Source organism: Lithobates pipiens, unplaced genomic scaffold, assembly GCF_037356315.1.
Source record: "Lithobates pipiens isolate NorthernLeopardFrog02 unplaced genomic scaffold, aLitPip1_a1.2 Scaffold_13, whole genome shotgun sequence".
NCBI lineage: Eukaryota > Metazoa > Chordata > Amphibia > Anura > Ranidae > Lithobates > Lithobates pipiens.
In genome coordinates, this window is record NW_027507718.1 from 322,687,670 (window position 1) to 322,704,149 (window position 16,480).

General features: G+C 42.0%; 1 protein-coding gene across 3 annotated transcripts in view; it reads right to left on the reverse strand.

Moving 5' to 3' along the window:
- LOC143975013 (uncharacterized) overlaps positions 1-16,480 on the reverse strand; it is a 34,631-nt gene that overhangs the window by 4,696 nt on the left and 13,455 nt on the right. Inside the window, exons 2-5 of one of the 3 annotated variants that reach the window (XM_077476925.1) lie at positions 14,068-14,285; positions 12,246-12,305; positions 11,952-12,089; positions 9,863-10,009 (exon numbers count right to left, since the gene is read on the reverse strand). In XM_077476925.1, the coding sequence (XP_077333051.1) occupies positions 9,863-10,009; positions 11,952-12,089; positions 12,246-12,305; positions 14,068-14,235 (513 nt within the window). In that variant the 5' untranslated portion in view covers positions 14,236-14,285. The remainder of the gene's footprint in view (positions 1-9,862; positions 10,010-11,951; positions 12,090-12,245; positions 12,306-14,067; positions 14,286-16,480) is intronic. The other 2 variants (XM_077476926.1, XM_077476927.1) reach the window with 2 other exon arrangements.

The following is a 16,480-nucleotide window of genomic DNA, read 5'->3' on the forward strand; positions in this document are numbered from 1 at the left end:
TAGCATGGGGTTCCCTTTCAAGATCCATACCAGACTCAAAGGGCCTGGTATGGATCTTGGGGGGCGGGGGGAGGACCGCACGCTATTTTGGCATCGGGTTCCCATTCAAGATCCTCAGAGTCAAGTCACACCACAAGTGGGATCATCATGATCAGACTTGGATGCGACTTCTTTTCAAATCAATGGGCTGAAAGTTGGATTGGTTAAGACGGATCTCACAGGGTACCATTGTTTTTTGAATAGAGGCAGAGAAAAGCTGCTAAAAGCTAATGCGGCTAAATGCACATTAACGCCAATGCAAAAAGCTACTAAAAGCATGCTTTTACAGCTGCTTTTTCCTGGCATTGGTAATGGCTTTACAGCTATTTTTTTCTAACGTCCTGTGTGCATGGGGACTCAGAATAAAAAACCATAAACACAGGTCGATCAATCTCATCTACACTTTTGCCCCCTCTTACATTCATAGCAAACTTTCATTATAAGCAACAACTATTTCCAGGTTTCCATCTGGAGACTGTAGGGATACAACCTTGGGCATTTATTTTATTTTTCCATTGCAGCTTATAAAGCATTGTACCTGTGATCAACAGATCGCAGGTGCAATGCATGGATTCTTCAGACACTCAGTAAGCTGTCCTCTTGTACTTTCAATACCAGCAGGAAGAGTCAATGAAAACCACATTCACTATTAGAAATGGGTTTGTTTGAAGGAAAAAAAAAAAAAATATATATATTCCATCCGGCTCCTTTAAATTTTAATCACCACTGCGGTCCAAAAAAAAAAAAAAATAAAAAAAAAAAAAAAAAAGAAGAAGACAGCCTGACCCCAATAAAATGGTTGAAAAAAAAAAAAAAATAAATAATGTTCCTGAAGCAAAAGTAACAAAATATTCTTCTAGTGTATGATCAGCTTAAAGTATAACTAAAAAGGCAAATTTTTATTTTTTTGGTTTTAGACAGAGTTGGTGGGATTAGAACACCATTGTTGTCTGTGCCCCTGTTACACTCTATTTGTCCCGTTTACTATTATCATAAAAAAGTAAAAAAGTAAAAAAAAAAAAAAAACCCACGTCTTGGGTTGTCCTGTTTGGCTATAGGACAGGAAGTGAGGGGAAATCTCCGAAATAGAACCCAGATGGAAAAAACGAAAACCCTGACAGGGGTTATAACCCTCCCTTACTCAATCGAAGTTCTGCCTATAGTTCTACTTTAACCACTTCAGTCCCGGAAGATTTGGCTGCTCAATGACCAGAGCACTTTTTGCAACTTGGCACTGCGCTGCTTTAACTGGTAATTGCGCGGCCATGCAATGCTGTACCCAAATTAAATTACGTCCTTTTTTTCCCCCACAAATAGAGCTATTTGATGGTATTGATTGCCTCTGCCATTTTCATTTTTTGCAATAAACGGAAAAAGACCGAAAATTTAGGAAAAAAAATATATATCAAGTTCTACTTTTTTTTTTTTTTTTTTTTTTGACAAAATCTAATAAACTCAATTTTAGTCATACATTTAGGCCAAAATGTATTCGGTAACATGTCTGTGGTAAAAAGAAAGGAAAAAAAAATAATAAAAAATGAGCCAATAAGCATATAATTTATTGGTTTGCGCAAAATAGGGTACATTTTCCGGAATTTTACACAGCTTTTAGTTTATGACTGCCCATCTCATTTCTTGAGGTACTAAAATGGCAGGGTATTACAATCCCAAGTACCGCATTGATTTCACTCCTCACTACCTAATCAGTTTTGAAGGCCATAAAATGCCAAGATAGCACAACCACCCCCCCAAAAGGACCACATTTTGGAAAGTAGACGCCAAGCTATTTACTGAGAGGCATGTTGAGTATTTTGCAGATCTCGCTTTTTGTCACAAAGTTTTGAAAATTAAGAAAGTAAAGAAAAATTTTTTTTATTTTTTTTTAAATTTTCAAAAACAAAATGAGCTGCAAAATATTCACCATGCCCCTTAGCATATACCTTGGGGGTCTACTTTAGAAAAAGGGGTCATTTGGGGGGGGGGGGGGTTAAACTGTCCTGGCATTTTATGCACAACATTTAGAAGCTTATGTCACACATCACCCACTCTAACCACTTGAAGGCAAAACCCTTTCTGACGCTTTGTTTACAATATAAAAAGAGACAATACAGTTATAATACAATAAAATACAAGATGATTAAGATGGCCCCGCTCAGAAGAGATTACAATCCAATAGAGTGGGGCAGGTGGTACAAAAGGTTGCAACTGTGTGGAATGAGCCGTTGGAAGTGGTAGGAGATTAGTTGGAGATGTGATAGGCTTTCCTGAAAAGATGAGTTTTCAGGGATCGCCTGAAGGTAGCAAGGGTAGGGGATAGCTGGACGGGTTGAGGTAGCGAGTTCCAGAGGATGCGAAAGGCTCTAGAGAAATCCTGGAGATGAGCATGGTAGGAGTAGATGAGAAAGCTTGAGAGCAGGAGGTCTTGAGAAGAGCAGAGAAGACGATTTGGATGATATTTGGAGGCAAGATTGGTGATGTAGCTCGGGGCAGAGTTGTGAATGGCTTTGTATGTTGTGGTTAGTATTTTGAATTTAATTCGCTGGGTGATTGGGAGCCAGTGTAGGGATTGGAAGAGAGGGTTGGCAGACAGACACTGAGCGGTTGGGTAAGGTGTATAAGTCTGGCAGCAGCATTCATGATAGACTGAAGAGGGGATAGCCTATGGAAAGGCAGGCCAATGAGAAGGGAGTTGCAATAGTTAAGGCGAGAGATAACAAGGGTGTGAATGAGCAGCTTGGTGGTTTCATTTGTTAAAAAGGGGAGAATTTTAGAGATGTTACAGAGGTGAATTCTACAAACTTTTGACAACGATTGGATTGGAGGCTGAAATCATAGTCTAGGATTACACCTAATACCCTGGCGTGAGTGAGGAACTGATGGTTGCATTGTTGATTTTAATGGAAAAGTCATGGGGGGCATGTGCAGGGGGCAATATTAATAGCTCAGTTTTAGAGATATTTAGTTTAAGAAAATGGTGTAACATCCATGCTGATATGTCAGTTAGCAAGTTAGTAATGCGAAAAGAGACTGAAGGAGTGAGGCGAGGAGTAGACCGATAGATTTGGGTGTCATAAGCATATTAGTGGTATTGGAAGCCACGGGAAGTTATCAAGTGACCAAGGGAGGAGGTGTAGATAGAGTAGAGAAGGGGTCCGAGATTAGAGCCTTGGGGGACCCCCACAGGGCCAATGGAGAGGAGGAGACCGTTGTAGGTGACACCGAAGGAGCACTGTGATAGGCAGAGAACCAGGATAGAGCAGAATCTCGGGGAGGCCAAGGGAATGTAGTTTATTGAGAAGGAGTGGGTGGTTAACAGTATCAAAGGCCAGGTCAAGTAGTAGGAGTATGGAGTACTGGCTGTTGGTTTTAGCAGTTAGTAAATTGTTAGCAAGTTTTAGTAAGATAGTTTCCGTGGAATGCTGCGAGCAAAAGCCAGACTGTAATGGGTCAAGGTTATTTTCACTGGAGGTAGGAGCTAAGACGGTTGTAGACTAAGGCCGCGTACACACGGGCGGACTGTCTGCCCAACTAAGTCCGTCAGACAATCCGACAGACAGTCCGTCCTACTTTCGAATGAACGGACTTGACCACACACGATGAACAGACAGTCCGCCGAAAGCTTGCGCGATGACGTGTACAGCACGTACGACGGAACTAGAAATACGACGTCCAATACACTGCAATGCAACCTTTCGCCGTGTAAATCCTTTCTGAGCATGCGCCATACTTAGTCCGTCGAACTAGCCTACTCACGAGCGGACTGTCCGCTGAAACCAAGTTTGGACGGACAATATTACGGAAATTTCGAAAGACTTAGTCCGCCAGACTGTACGCTGAAAAAGTCCGCTGAAGCCCACACACGAGCGGATTGTCCGCTGAAACACGTTGAGATGAGATGGGTCTTAAGTTGTTCACGTTGGTAAGGTCCAGTGAGGGCTTTTTAAGTATGGGAGTGATCCGTGCATCATAGATATATATATCAGATTGGTGACTGAGAAATGACTGAAGCCAGAGGTTTTGCTTGATGGCCAAGCGGCTAGTACTTTCAGAAGGAAGTCCTAGACTATGACTTCAGCCTCAGATCCAATCGTTGTCAAAAGTTTGTAGAATTCACCTCTGTAACATCTCTAAAATTCTCCCCTTTTTAACAAATGAAACCACCAAGCTGCTCATTCACACCCTTATCTCTCGCCTTAACTATTGCAACTCCCTTCTAATTGGCCTGCCTTTCCATAGGCTATCCCCTCTTCAGTCTATCAAGAATGCTGCTGCCAGACTTATACACCTTACCAACCGCTCAGTGTCTGCATGCCAACCCTCTCTTCCAATCCCTACACTGGCTCCCTATCACCCAGCGAATTAAATTCAAAATACTAACCACAACATACAAAGCCATTCACAACTCTGCCCCGAGCTACATCACCAGCCATGTCCCCAAATATCACCCAAATCGTCTTCTCTGCTCTTCTCAAGACCTCCTGCTCTCAAAATTTCTCATCTACTCCTACCATGCTTTTCTCCAGGATTTCTCCAGAGGCTCTCCCATCCTCTGGAACTCGCTACCTCAACCTGTCCAGCTATCCCCTACCCTTGCTACCTTCAGGGGATCCCTGAAAACTCATCTTTTCAGGAAAGCCTATCACATCTCCAACTAATCTACCACTTCCAACAACTCATTCCACACAGTTACAACCTTTTGTACCACCTGCCCCACCCTATTGGATTGTAATCTCTTCTGAGCGGGGCCATCTTAATCATCTTGTATTATAACTGTATTGTCTCTGTTTTTATATTGTAAATAATAATAATAATGTAAACAAAGCGTCAGAAAGGGTTTTGCCTTCAAGTGGTTAGAAGAGTGGGTGATGTGTGACATAAGCTTCTAAATGTTGTGCATAAAATGCCAGGACAGTTCAAACCCCCCCCCCCCCCCCCGCAAATGACCCCTTTTTCTAAAGTAGACCCCCAAGGTATATGCTAAGGGGCATGGTAAATATTTTGCAGCTCTCATTTGTTTTTGAAAATTTTCTTTACTTTCTTAATTTTCAAAACTTTGTGACAAAAAGCGAGATCTGCAAAATACTCAACATGCCTCTCAGTAAATAGCTTGGAGTCTACTTTCCAAAATGTGGTCCTTTTGGGGGGGTGGTTGTGCTATCTTGGCATTTTTTGGCCTTCAAAACTGATTAGGTAGTGAGGAGTGAAATCAATGCGGTACTTGGATTGTACTGCCCTGCCATTTTAGTACCTCAAGAAATGAGCTAGGCAGTCAAACTAAAAGCTGTGTAAAAGTCCGGAAAATGTACCCCATTTTGTAGACGCTACAACTTTTGCGCAAACCAATAAATATATGCTTATTGGCTAATTTTTTTCCCCTCTCTTTTTACCACAGACATGTGACCGAATACATTTTGGCCTAAATGTATGACTAAAATTGAGTTTATTAGATTTTGTCAAAAAAAAAAAAAAGAAAAGTAGAACTTTATTTTTTATTGCTCAAAATTTTCAGTCTCTTTCCGTTTATTGCAAAAAATTAAAATAGCAGAGGCAATCAATACCATAAAATAGCTCTATGATCTGCTTGTATCGTGTCCTGGTCATGGAGGTAGAGAACAAGGGCATATGGTGAATTGGGTCAGTGGACCAATATGGCCGCAACTCGCCCAGGAAGGTCTTAAATTCGGAGACCGTAATAGGTCTCCAATCTCTGGCAAGGGTCAACTGGGGATTAGCGGCGATGAATTGACCGGTATACAATTTGCTTTGGTCCACAATAGATCTATAGTGACGTAAAAAAGCAACTGTTCCCACCTGAATTCTGGATTGGTCAGTGAATGGAGGAAGTACGGGTGCTGCAGAAGTGGTGGGCTCCCAATTCGGATTGTCAAATGCAGCAAGGGCACTATGGGCTTGACGGGCCTGTCTTCTTGGTGGCTGCGGGACACTAGTTGCGCTATCCACCTCACCAGCTTGAAATGCGCTTACGGGACTCGCAGCATCACCAAGTGTTACTGCAGTGCTGGATGTATGACCAGGATGTTCTAGGCTGCTGGGGTTTGCCAGTTCACCAGAAGGATGAGCGGTACTAGTACTGGCTCTCTGCTCCATACGAGAGTCCTGCGGTTCTTGCACCTCAACAACAGCAGAAGAATGGGGTCAGGTAGGCCTGACCTTGGCAGGGACCACTACTCCGTCATCAGAGCCATCAGTCAGGGTGCTGCTGCTGTCTACAGGTTGGCATTCTGAGCCCGAATCTGACAGATGGGCGAGTGCCTCTTCACTCATCTGTCATGCTCAGAAACGTGTAGGCCTCTTCCCTAGTGTACCTTTGATTGAACATTTTGGCCTCTAAATTTACTGGTACAACTAGTGAGACTCACAATAAAAAGAAGAGAAAAAAATAAAAAATAAAAAAATAAAAAGGGGGGGGGGGGGGGGGGTGGAGGAGCACCTGACTGTCAGTGTCTGCTTCAAACTCGACCAAAAAAAAAAAAAAAAAAAGTTGGCGATGCAGCGATCAGGCCTGACTCTGCGAATGCTGCAGTTATGTGTTTAGTAACTGATAGTGATCAATTGATACTGCACTTGGGTGGGCTTGGCTGGACGGAGGGGCTAAATGCAGGTTCTGGCAGGTATCTGGGCTAATCCTGCTACGCTGTGTTTTTGGGAACTCTATACTACTAAGGAAGGTGTATGGTGCATGCGTGGGTGTTAGCACTATTGCCACTAATCTGACGCTGCCTGGGGCAACACAGACCCTAACTGACGCTAAAACCGATGTCACCCGCCAGGTGATCAGGGGGTTAAACCTATTATTAATAATATTTAATGTATGGCGGGTGCCCTGACGCTATAAAAAAACTAACCAGCGTCACCCATGATACTTATACTGTGATCAAGGGATTAAACCTTTATTAGGGGGGGTCCCTAAACTATCTGGGCTTACTACCAAGTACCCAAACGCCGATTAGTGTCACAAAATTACACCAGTACAGTGATCAAAGAAAAATATGAACACTGCACTGGCTGAAACAGTGACGGAGTGAAAGGGTTAACTAGGGGGTGAAATGCGTGCTTATGTGTACAACTCAAGTTTGGATGTCCTCTCTCTCTGGAACAGAAAAGAATTTCAGAGGGGGAGATGACATCACTTCCCCTGCCTGTGTTTACACTTAAAGGCAGGGGAAGCATTTCATTCGTCAGAACAGATCAGCAGGTCCAGGCCAGAAGTCATTGGACTGGGCCTTGAGAATGATTGATTCTGAAACTAATCCAATTGCCGTAAGGTAACATCATTTTGCCCACGTGTGCCATTCTGCCACAGTAAAACTGTGGCGGCTGGTCGGGAACCTGTTAATTTTTATTTATTTTTTTAAATAATGGAGGGGAAGGAGGAGGAAGGGAGAAAGAAGAAGAAATAAAAAAGGGCCTACCGTATATACTCGAGTATAAGCCGAGATTTTCAGCCTCTTTTTTGAGGCTGAAAGTGCCCCCCTCGGCTTATACTCGAGTCACCGCCGTCTGTCTACCCGATCAGCGTGTCGAGCAGACAGACGGCGGCCATTCAACTATTCAAAAGCCGCGCCTCCCTGTCTGTGATAGGCGGAACACTCAATTTCCCAGCAGTCAGTGGTCCGCCTATCACGGACATCCGCTCATCCTCATACTACGGACGAGGATGTCCGTGATAGGCGGAACACAGACTGCTGGGAAATTGAGTGTTCCGCCTATCACATACGGAGGCGCGGCTTTTGAACAGTGGAATGGCCGCCGTCTGTCAGACGAGAAGAGGTGCGGCGATCCTGGCATGGCCGCCGTATGTGCAGAAGCACACAGGCTCGGGACGCAGGCTCGGGACACACAGGGATGGACGGACACACAGGGATGGACAGGCATGTCTCACCCTCGGCTTATACACGAGTCAATACGTTTTCCCATTTTTTTGTGGTAAATTAGGGGCCTCGGCTTATATTCGGATCGACCTATACTCGAGTATATACGGTAATCACACCTATCTGTATTTTTTTTATGTTTCAATGGAAATATATCAAAACGCATACATATGACAAAAGCTGAAGCGCGTTATGAAAAGTATTGAGGTTCAATACAAAGTGCACTGCAACGCACGTTAAATGTCAGAGTGAGATGACATTTTCACATGGTTGTTTGATATGCTTCCATTGATTACATTAGAAGACACCGTGGGGGTTATTTACTAAAACTGTGAGGGTGCAAAAATCAGGGTCACTTCTACAGAGAAACCAATTGGCTTCCAGGTTTTATTGCCAAAGCCTAATTGAAAGCTGAGGTTAGAAGCGATTGGCTACCATGCATTGCTGCACCAGATTCTGAGTGCATCCGTTTTTGTAAATCTACCCCATTGCGAGAAACAAAAGGCATGGGTGTAAGTGGGCTCGAAGATGGATTCAAAAAGATCAGCTATAAGTGTCATTTAATATATTTAGATATATAAAAAAAAAATAAAAAAGGACCTGAAGATTATAGTGAGGATTTGTAGAATTATGTGTGACAAGACTGGAAACATCCGATTATGCCATGGGTTGCTTGTGTTAAGAGAATAGCTCATTTTAACTGACATAAATCAGCAGCATGGAGTTTTTTTCTCTTTCCTAAAAAAAAAAGATGACATCATTGAAAGCTTGGCAATATATTAAAACATTAGGAACTGCCGTCACATTTCCAAATGTTAAAATCTAGCAGTATAATTATTATATTTGCTGGAAGTGCTTAAAGCGGAACTTCAAAAAAGGGAAGTTCTGCTTTAACACCTCCTTCCCCTTTCCTATCCCTAGTCTTTTTTGCTTAGGGAGTGAGTACCTGGTTTTGGCAGGTACCCACTTCCTCTTCCATCTGACCAATTAGGATATTGCGGTTGAAGTTCTTCCCCCCCCCCCTCTCCCCGCGACCTTCAGGACACGGCACGGGTCCCCCCAAAGGCTGTAGGTTCATTCACAAAACATAGCACGACTCACGCATGTGCAGCGGGAAGCCACAAGGAGTCCCTTCGTAAACATGCCAGTGCCATGGACCCAAAGGCCAGTCTCGGAGATTACATTTTTGGATCCTTGATCAAATGAGTGTCCTTATTTACAATCAGTCAAATACTGTAGCTGCGGACTTGTTTTTTTGTTCAAGCTGAAGAACTGTTTTAAGAAAACGGAGGCTTCAGGCTCTGTTCACACTGATGTGGTGCGGGATTCGCAGCGATTCCTGTGCCTTTCCCGTACTGCATCACAAATCGCACTCCATTCATTTGAACTGCTGCTGGCGTCAATGTTAAGTTAGCAACATCCTAAAAACAGGTCGCAATCGGATCGTATCGGTGTGAGCACCCATGTGATCCAATTCCAGTGTGGAAAAAGAAAGGTGCATGCACCCTTTTCTTGGTGGCGTGGCTGTGATGCGATTTGAGCCATAAATTAAATGAATGGGCTCAAATTGCACTGCAAATAAGTGCATGTGATTTGAACAGGAATGTGGTGCGATTCCTATCCAAATCACATGCAGCTTCCTGCACCGCATCAGTGTGAACCAAGTTTTAATGTCACTTTAAGCATGCAAGTACGACTAGAAGTCCTGAGTTTCCAAGAATAAGAAGAGAAATAATATACATTTACTCTAGGGCCAGCTTTTCACACCTACTGATACATCGGCTTAAAGTGAAGCACAAATTCTCCATTGCCCAGATCTGACAAGCTGGTCTTGTGATCCCTGTCTGCAGTATTGATCACGTGTGCGTTTTCAGAAATGTTTTTACATACAGTGACCGTAATGTAACATGCCTTTGCATCTACATACTCACCATTCCAGTCATGTTGTCATAGCACATACAGTAGGGTACACTTCGGCAACCTAGGTAGGCTATGCAAAGGACAACACAAATGCTGACCAGAGATGCTACAAGCATGGCTATGTTTGCACCCTGAACAAGTTGATTAAGGATAAACTTCTAGAGAGAAAGAAAGAAACAGGTAAAAGTCAGATGTGAACCATAAGGTTAAAATACATAGACATTTTCACTATAAAGACACCAAGGGCCCATTCACACCAGAAACTGCATGTTTACTGTGCATTTTTTATGCACATTTACATGCATTTTTTGAGCTTTTGTGAGCACTGTGATGCATTTGCACACCTTTTTTTGCACATTTGCGGTGCAGAAAAATGCAGCATGCTGTACATATTTGCATTGCACTGTAATTGTGTGACCAATGTCCATAAGGTAAAATGGATTTTGGACTGTCTCTGCAGTTGGAATGCAGTCAAAAATGCATCAAACTGCATCTGGTGTGAATGGGCCCTACATGAACATAGACTAGCCTGCAGGATAGTCCGATCCAGGTACAAAACTATACTGAAGAGGCTGCATTCTCCATCCAACAAAACAAAATCATTGTCAAGTTGACCTTAACCACTTCAGCCCCGGAAGGATTTTTGCGATACAGCACTGCATCGCTTTACTGACAAAACAAAAAAAAATTATTATGTCTTTTTTTCCCACAAGTAGGAGCTTACTTTTGGTGGCATTTGATCACCTCTGCGTTTTTTTTTTTTTGCGCTAACAAAAAAAAAAAAAAAAAAAAGCAACAAATTTTGAAAAAATTCAATAAAAATAAAAAAAACACACACAGATTTTTTTTCTACTTTCTGCTATAATACATAACAAAAAAATAAAAAATTAAAAAAGGAAAAAGAAAATAAAAAAGGTTTAGGTCAATATGTATTCTTCATTTTTTTCCCCTTTTCCAAAAATATTGCAATAAGCAAATATTTATTGGTTTGCGCAAAAGTTATAGAGTCTACAAAATAGGGGAAAGATTTTAGGGACTTTAACTTCTTTTTTTCTTTTTAAACCGGTAATGTCTGCGATCTGATTTTTAGCATGACTGCGACATTGCGGTGGACAAATCTAACCCCAAGTAAAACTTTTTGGGGACCTGTGACACCAATACAGTGATCAGTGCTAAAATAAAATAAAAAAAAATAAAAATTTGCACTGATCACTGTATAAATAGCACTGGCAGGGAAGGGGTTATATTTTTAGTAGAGAGCCTAGAGAATAAAATGGTGGTTGTTGCAATATTTTATGTCACAATTTATTTGTGCAGCGGTCTTTCAAATGCAAATTATTTGGAAGAAATTACTATTGGAAACAAAAAACCAACCAGTAAAGTTAACCCCAATTTTTTTTGCATAATGTGAAAGATTTTACGCCGCGAGAATCGTGAGAGAATCTTGATCTTTTTGTTCTAAGCAAAAAAAAAATTGCGATTCTCATTTTGGCCAGAATTGTGCAGCTCTACTGCCCACGCAGCAGACCATAGAAAATAGTGCAATCACAATGGTGTGCGGGAAACAGACAGGATTCACTGCGTTTCCTGCACTGTATCAGTGTGAATCAGGGCTCAATGGCACCCAAAATGCAACTGTCATGCTGCAAACTGCGCTTCACAAATCACATGAAGCTTCTCACCTGAAAAGAAATGGTGTGAAAATTGCATGTCAAAATGATGTAGTGGGAATGCTACTGCTTGATAATGTAAACAGGGCCTAATCAAATTTTGTGTTCCATTCCACTACAGCAAGAATCCAGAGAGCACCTAATATGTTGAGTGGACGCATACTTCCTGAAGCCTGTGGAACCATTCACATTTAATCCTCCAAGACTGGTAACCGTAATAAACTTCATAGTAGCAATAAATTTTTATTTCTGTATGTAGGAGACTGCAGTAAGCCTGTAGCGAGTGAGATATTGCACTACAGAATTATCTGGCTGAAAAACTACCCTCCCCCCCCCCATTTTTAATTTGGACTAGTGTCCCAGTAACAATCAATTGGTTAAATACTGCCATTCATATTGCATACCACACATACTTCTGGAAGGTACTTACTGTGTGTACAATGTGTACAGGTGTATGAGAGAAAACTTCATAATCATCCTCCCCATATGCCAAAGTCAGACAAGCATAAACTATAAGGATTAAGGTGGTGAAACAGGAAAACACAGAGACCACAATAAGTGCATTCACCTGTAGACAAGGAAAGAGTGGTCAGCAAGGTTTGCATTTAAGGGTACTGCAACAGGAAATCAAGACACAAAACTGGGCTAAAACACCAGATGACATAAATATATTATATACACACACACACACACACACATCATTAAAAAGATAGAGCAGCCTTACAAGAACAGGATTCTTCTTCTGTGATGAAAACAAGGCTATCAAACCAGGAACAGCCATGATCTAGAAACAAGGGCAAGCAATTGAAATCAAACAGCAAGCAACACTATGATTTGTGTCTAGTATATTCGGTGCAAATTGCATTACAATAATAAAAATATACACATCAGAAAACTAGTCACTTTGGAATCTATTTACCTTAGTAAAGTAAGTATAGTGGAATACATTTGTTGCAAAGAAATGGTACCAAAAACCTAAGGCCTAGTACACACTGGCCCAATATCTGCCAATATCAGCCGATTTATCAGAAGCCCATGTGTATGGAAAATAAATATGAATGCAGCCTTGATATCCAAGGATTGGTCATTGGTGGTGGGTTTAGCCTACAACAGAATCATAAGAGGCCAATAGAAGACAACATTTATACTTTAGATATATGTGCTGCCTGAAAGCCACCAGTAAGATTTTTTTTCCAAGTGTATACACTTAGTGCATTTAGGATGCAGTTTAAGCCATGGACAGAATTGTACAGAACTCTACTGTGGCACTTGGTGGCCATTTGAAAGTGGCCCGTCTAAAAAAAAAAAAAAAAAAAAAAAAAAAAAAAATCAATCAGATTCCCCGGATAACAAGTATTTAGAGATCCAGGGAAATATGTGAGGGGGACTTCCCAGAGCTTTAGTGCTTGTTTACATTGGTCAGGTTATGCTGTCCTTTGCCACATCGGTATGGTACACATGGTCTAACCAGATCAGGCTTTTATGTGTGCACAAGCATATGCACCACTGACCCATCTGATCAACTTTCTACCATTTGAGTGCATTTACATGCAATGTGCTAGGCGGCCTATTTATTTATGGTGGGTAAGAGCTAAAATCTTACCGCTTTGTTACAGATTTCCCTTCCCCTCCCTTCTTGTCACAGAAACCCAAAGCAAAGTGAGATGAATGCTCTCTAAACTGTGGACAAATTCCACTTTGATAGCGGTCAACAGAAAATGTGCCCCATTAGATTTCTTCTAACCTTGTGCTCCAGTGTCACATTTTGGATTACTCATCACTTTCTAACTAGGAAAACACTACCATCAGTAAGGATAAAGGTCTATTGGAACAGAGAATAAAATCCAATAGCGTTTCCAAGCATCGCAACATGTAGATTACATTTTCATTTACCTGAGGTTGTGATCGCATTGTGACACTTAAGACCATCTACGGTGTTTTTTGTACCAAATTCATAACTTGTTCTACCCAAGAGAATTGGGGCAGGTTCCTCCTGCTGCTTAAAATTTGTACAACCTCTCGGTGTTTGATGTAGCCCTTTCTTAAATACAAAAATGTGATAGCGGTTCCAACCCTTCCTTACCATTTTAAAAACGATACTACCAGTATGGCTGGAATTTTACTTTAATTCTTGGATTTGAAGATTCATTGCTTACCCAATAAAATTGTGTACTCTACGGCCAATTTATAGAGACCACTGTGACCATTTGGGTGTGAAAGTAGGTGGTGCATGTGAAGTAGATCCAGCGTTAAAAGATAGTCGCACAGATTTATCATCTACGATCTGTACTTATATTTGAGCCATCATGCTTGTAGCCCTACTGTCCTCGATGTCTGGCTATTTCGGATTATGTACCAGCCCAAAAAGATGTGTACCTACATTTTCTTTTAATTTGGTTTCTTTGCTTACACATTTTTTCTGTTTTTTTTTTTTTAATTTGTACACTGATGCATTCCGTTTTTTCTTGTTATGGTTGGGGAGGTGATAATTACATTTTCATATATTCTATGTAAAACTTAAAACTTCCAAAAAATAAAAAAATTACCATTCCTGCCCAAAGAGGAACCCTGGTTTTCCCCAATGAAGATTCTTTCCGAAAAGCACCATCCATGAGACCACAGATCACGGAGATAGCGGTACATGCTATCTGGAGGATTCCAAGTACCACCATACTCCGCTGGTTGAAAATAAAGTAACGGTAGCGATCCATCATGGACCAGAAACTGGTTACAAGATCCGTGAGGTGGCGCTAAATCTTCTATCCTAGAACAAAGCAGCAAGTTAATAGGTTTATGACATCTTGATATAAAAAGTCCACAATCAAATACTCATTTTCATATTCCACAAGTGAAGGAAAGCTAGATCTTGGCTTAGTTTCCCATGCCAACAAACCTTTCTTTAGGCTTTGGATAGCATTACTCAATAAGCAATCTTTAGCCAACTACCGCAAGCATAAAGCGATATTTTTAAACAAAAAAAACAAGACTTTAATAACAAACATGTTATACTCACCTGCTCTGTGCAGTGGTTTTGCACAAAGCAGCCCATATCCTCCTCTTTTCGAGTCCCATGCCAGTGCTCCTGGCCCCTCCCTCCTGCCAAGTGCCCCCAGAGCAAGCAGATTGCTTTGGGGGCACCCAAGCTGAGCCACTGCTCTGCGAGTCCAGTCTCTCTCAAAAGGTTTTTTTTTTTTTTTTTTTTTTTTTTAATCTTAATTTTTTTTTTTTGTTTATTCATACTTACCTAGGTGGATTCATCATTGGTCTGATGCTGCATCTGTCCCCCGGAACCTCTAACATTGAGAACCTGAGCGATCAAAAACCGCTGATCGCTTAATCCCCACAGTTCTCCAAGCAGGGAGCTGCTGACTGTCAGTCGCGGCTCTCTGCTCTGCCCCCTCTTCGCTCACTGGAGCGCAGGGCTGTGAACGGGGTGGGAAGCGGCTAGCTCAGGCCCTCGGTGGCTCGGGTGCCAGTCCTGGGACTTTGGCAGATCCAGACTCCATGGTTGTGATGAAGCTCGAGCCTGGACACACTCTGACGTCAGTAGAGAGCAGACGTTAGCCTGCTCTCTGTTGAAAACAGGTCACAGGAGTGCAAAACAAACCAAACTTCTGTGATCCATAGAAGTACAGCCAAAGGAACTTTGGCTGTACTTCTCCTTTAATGCATTAAGATAAGGAAATAAAAAAAAAAAAAAAAAAAAAATAAAAAAAAAACACCTTCTGCCTTTAGAACTACTTTAAAGGCCATGTTCACCTTAAGTGTTAAGGATTTTAATTCCTGTTCACCAGTTTCATGGATTGCTTGTTGATGGACTTAAATTCTAACCATTCACATTTACATGTTGGTTTGCATTGTGGTGATTTAACATACAGTAATTGAGCGCCATACTTTGTTTGCAATTGATTTGAGGTGTATTTATCACTTTAAGGGGCAGCCACATTTTCACTATATTTACATTAGGGCACCATACACCAGTAATGCTTTTTCACCCTGTGCAACATCGCTGGATCAAGATAGGGCTCAGGTAAGTATTAGGGAGGCTGGGACAGCTGCTGCACACAGGTTTTTTTTTTATATTCAAATGTATATGTAGCTCTAAACCCTGAAGGAGCGGCTGATTAAATTTGGGCTTACCGTTACTTTCTTGATCTCGTATGCGTCTAGGGGTTTCCCCGAGGTAGATGGCCCAAAGAACTAGAGACTGACACTGGATCCACCTTAGGGATTTTTATTTGTAAAATGGTAGACAAAACACAGTCTCTCAAAAGGATAGTGGGAATAGGTAGGAAGTTCAGGTACTCTTGGAACTGCATAATTCTCTCACCATAGCATCCAGAGAATAGCCATTCACAACTGGATATCCCAGCCATCGGATAAATCTCCTCTCAGCAGATTTAGCAACCGATAGATTGTTCAGATAGAGCAAAGTCTCTGCCACAGACTTGGTTATAGAACTGAAGGATATTTGAAATTAGAGAACCCTCGTATGGTACCAGTATCTTAAAGCCAGTCCGGCGATACCATACAAGCGTGGATTCCCCTGGTGTCTGTCAACTTAGCTTCCAGGCTCTTACAGAGCAGCCAGCCTCCTGCATGGCCCTCTTCTGGAGAGTCCTCCCCAGTTGCTTTCTCAGTTGCTGGGCCTCTCCAAAGAAGAGACGGCACCGGACCACCTTGGAATCCTCCTTCCAGTTACTGCGCCTCCGGCTAGCCAGCCCCGAGATTCGGAAACGGATGGATCCACACACCAGGCCATTAGGGCCCCTGAGGGCTGGTCAGGAGGACCAGGACCAAGAAGATGGAGCAATCTTCTGGACTGGAACCACGTATCACGTGACCTGAGCACCTTAAATACCCCCTCCCAGAATGCACAGCAAGGTGACACCCAGAGAGATTGGCACCCAATGCATCCAACCGGACAACGTTCTTATTGATGTGGTGAAGATGACTTGC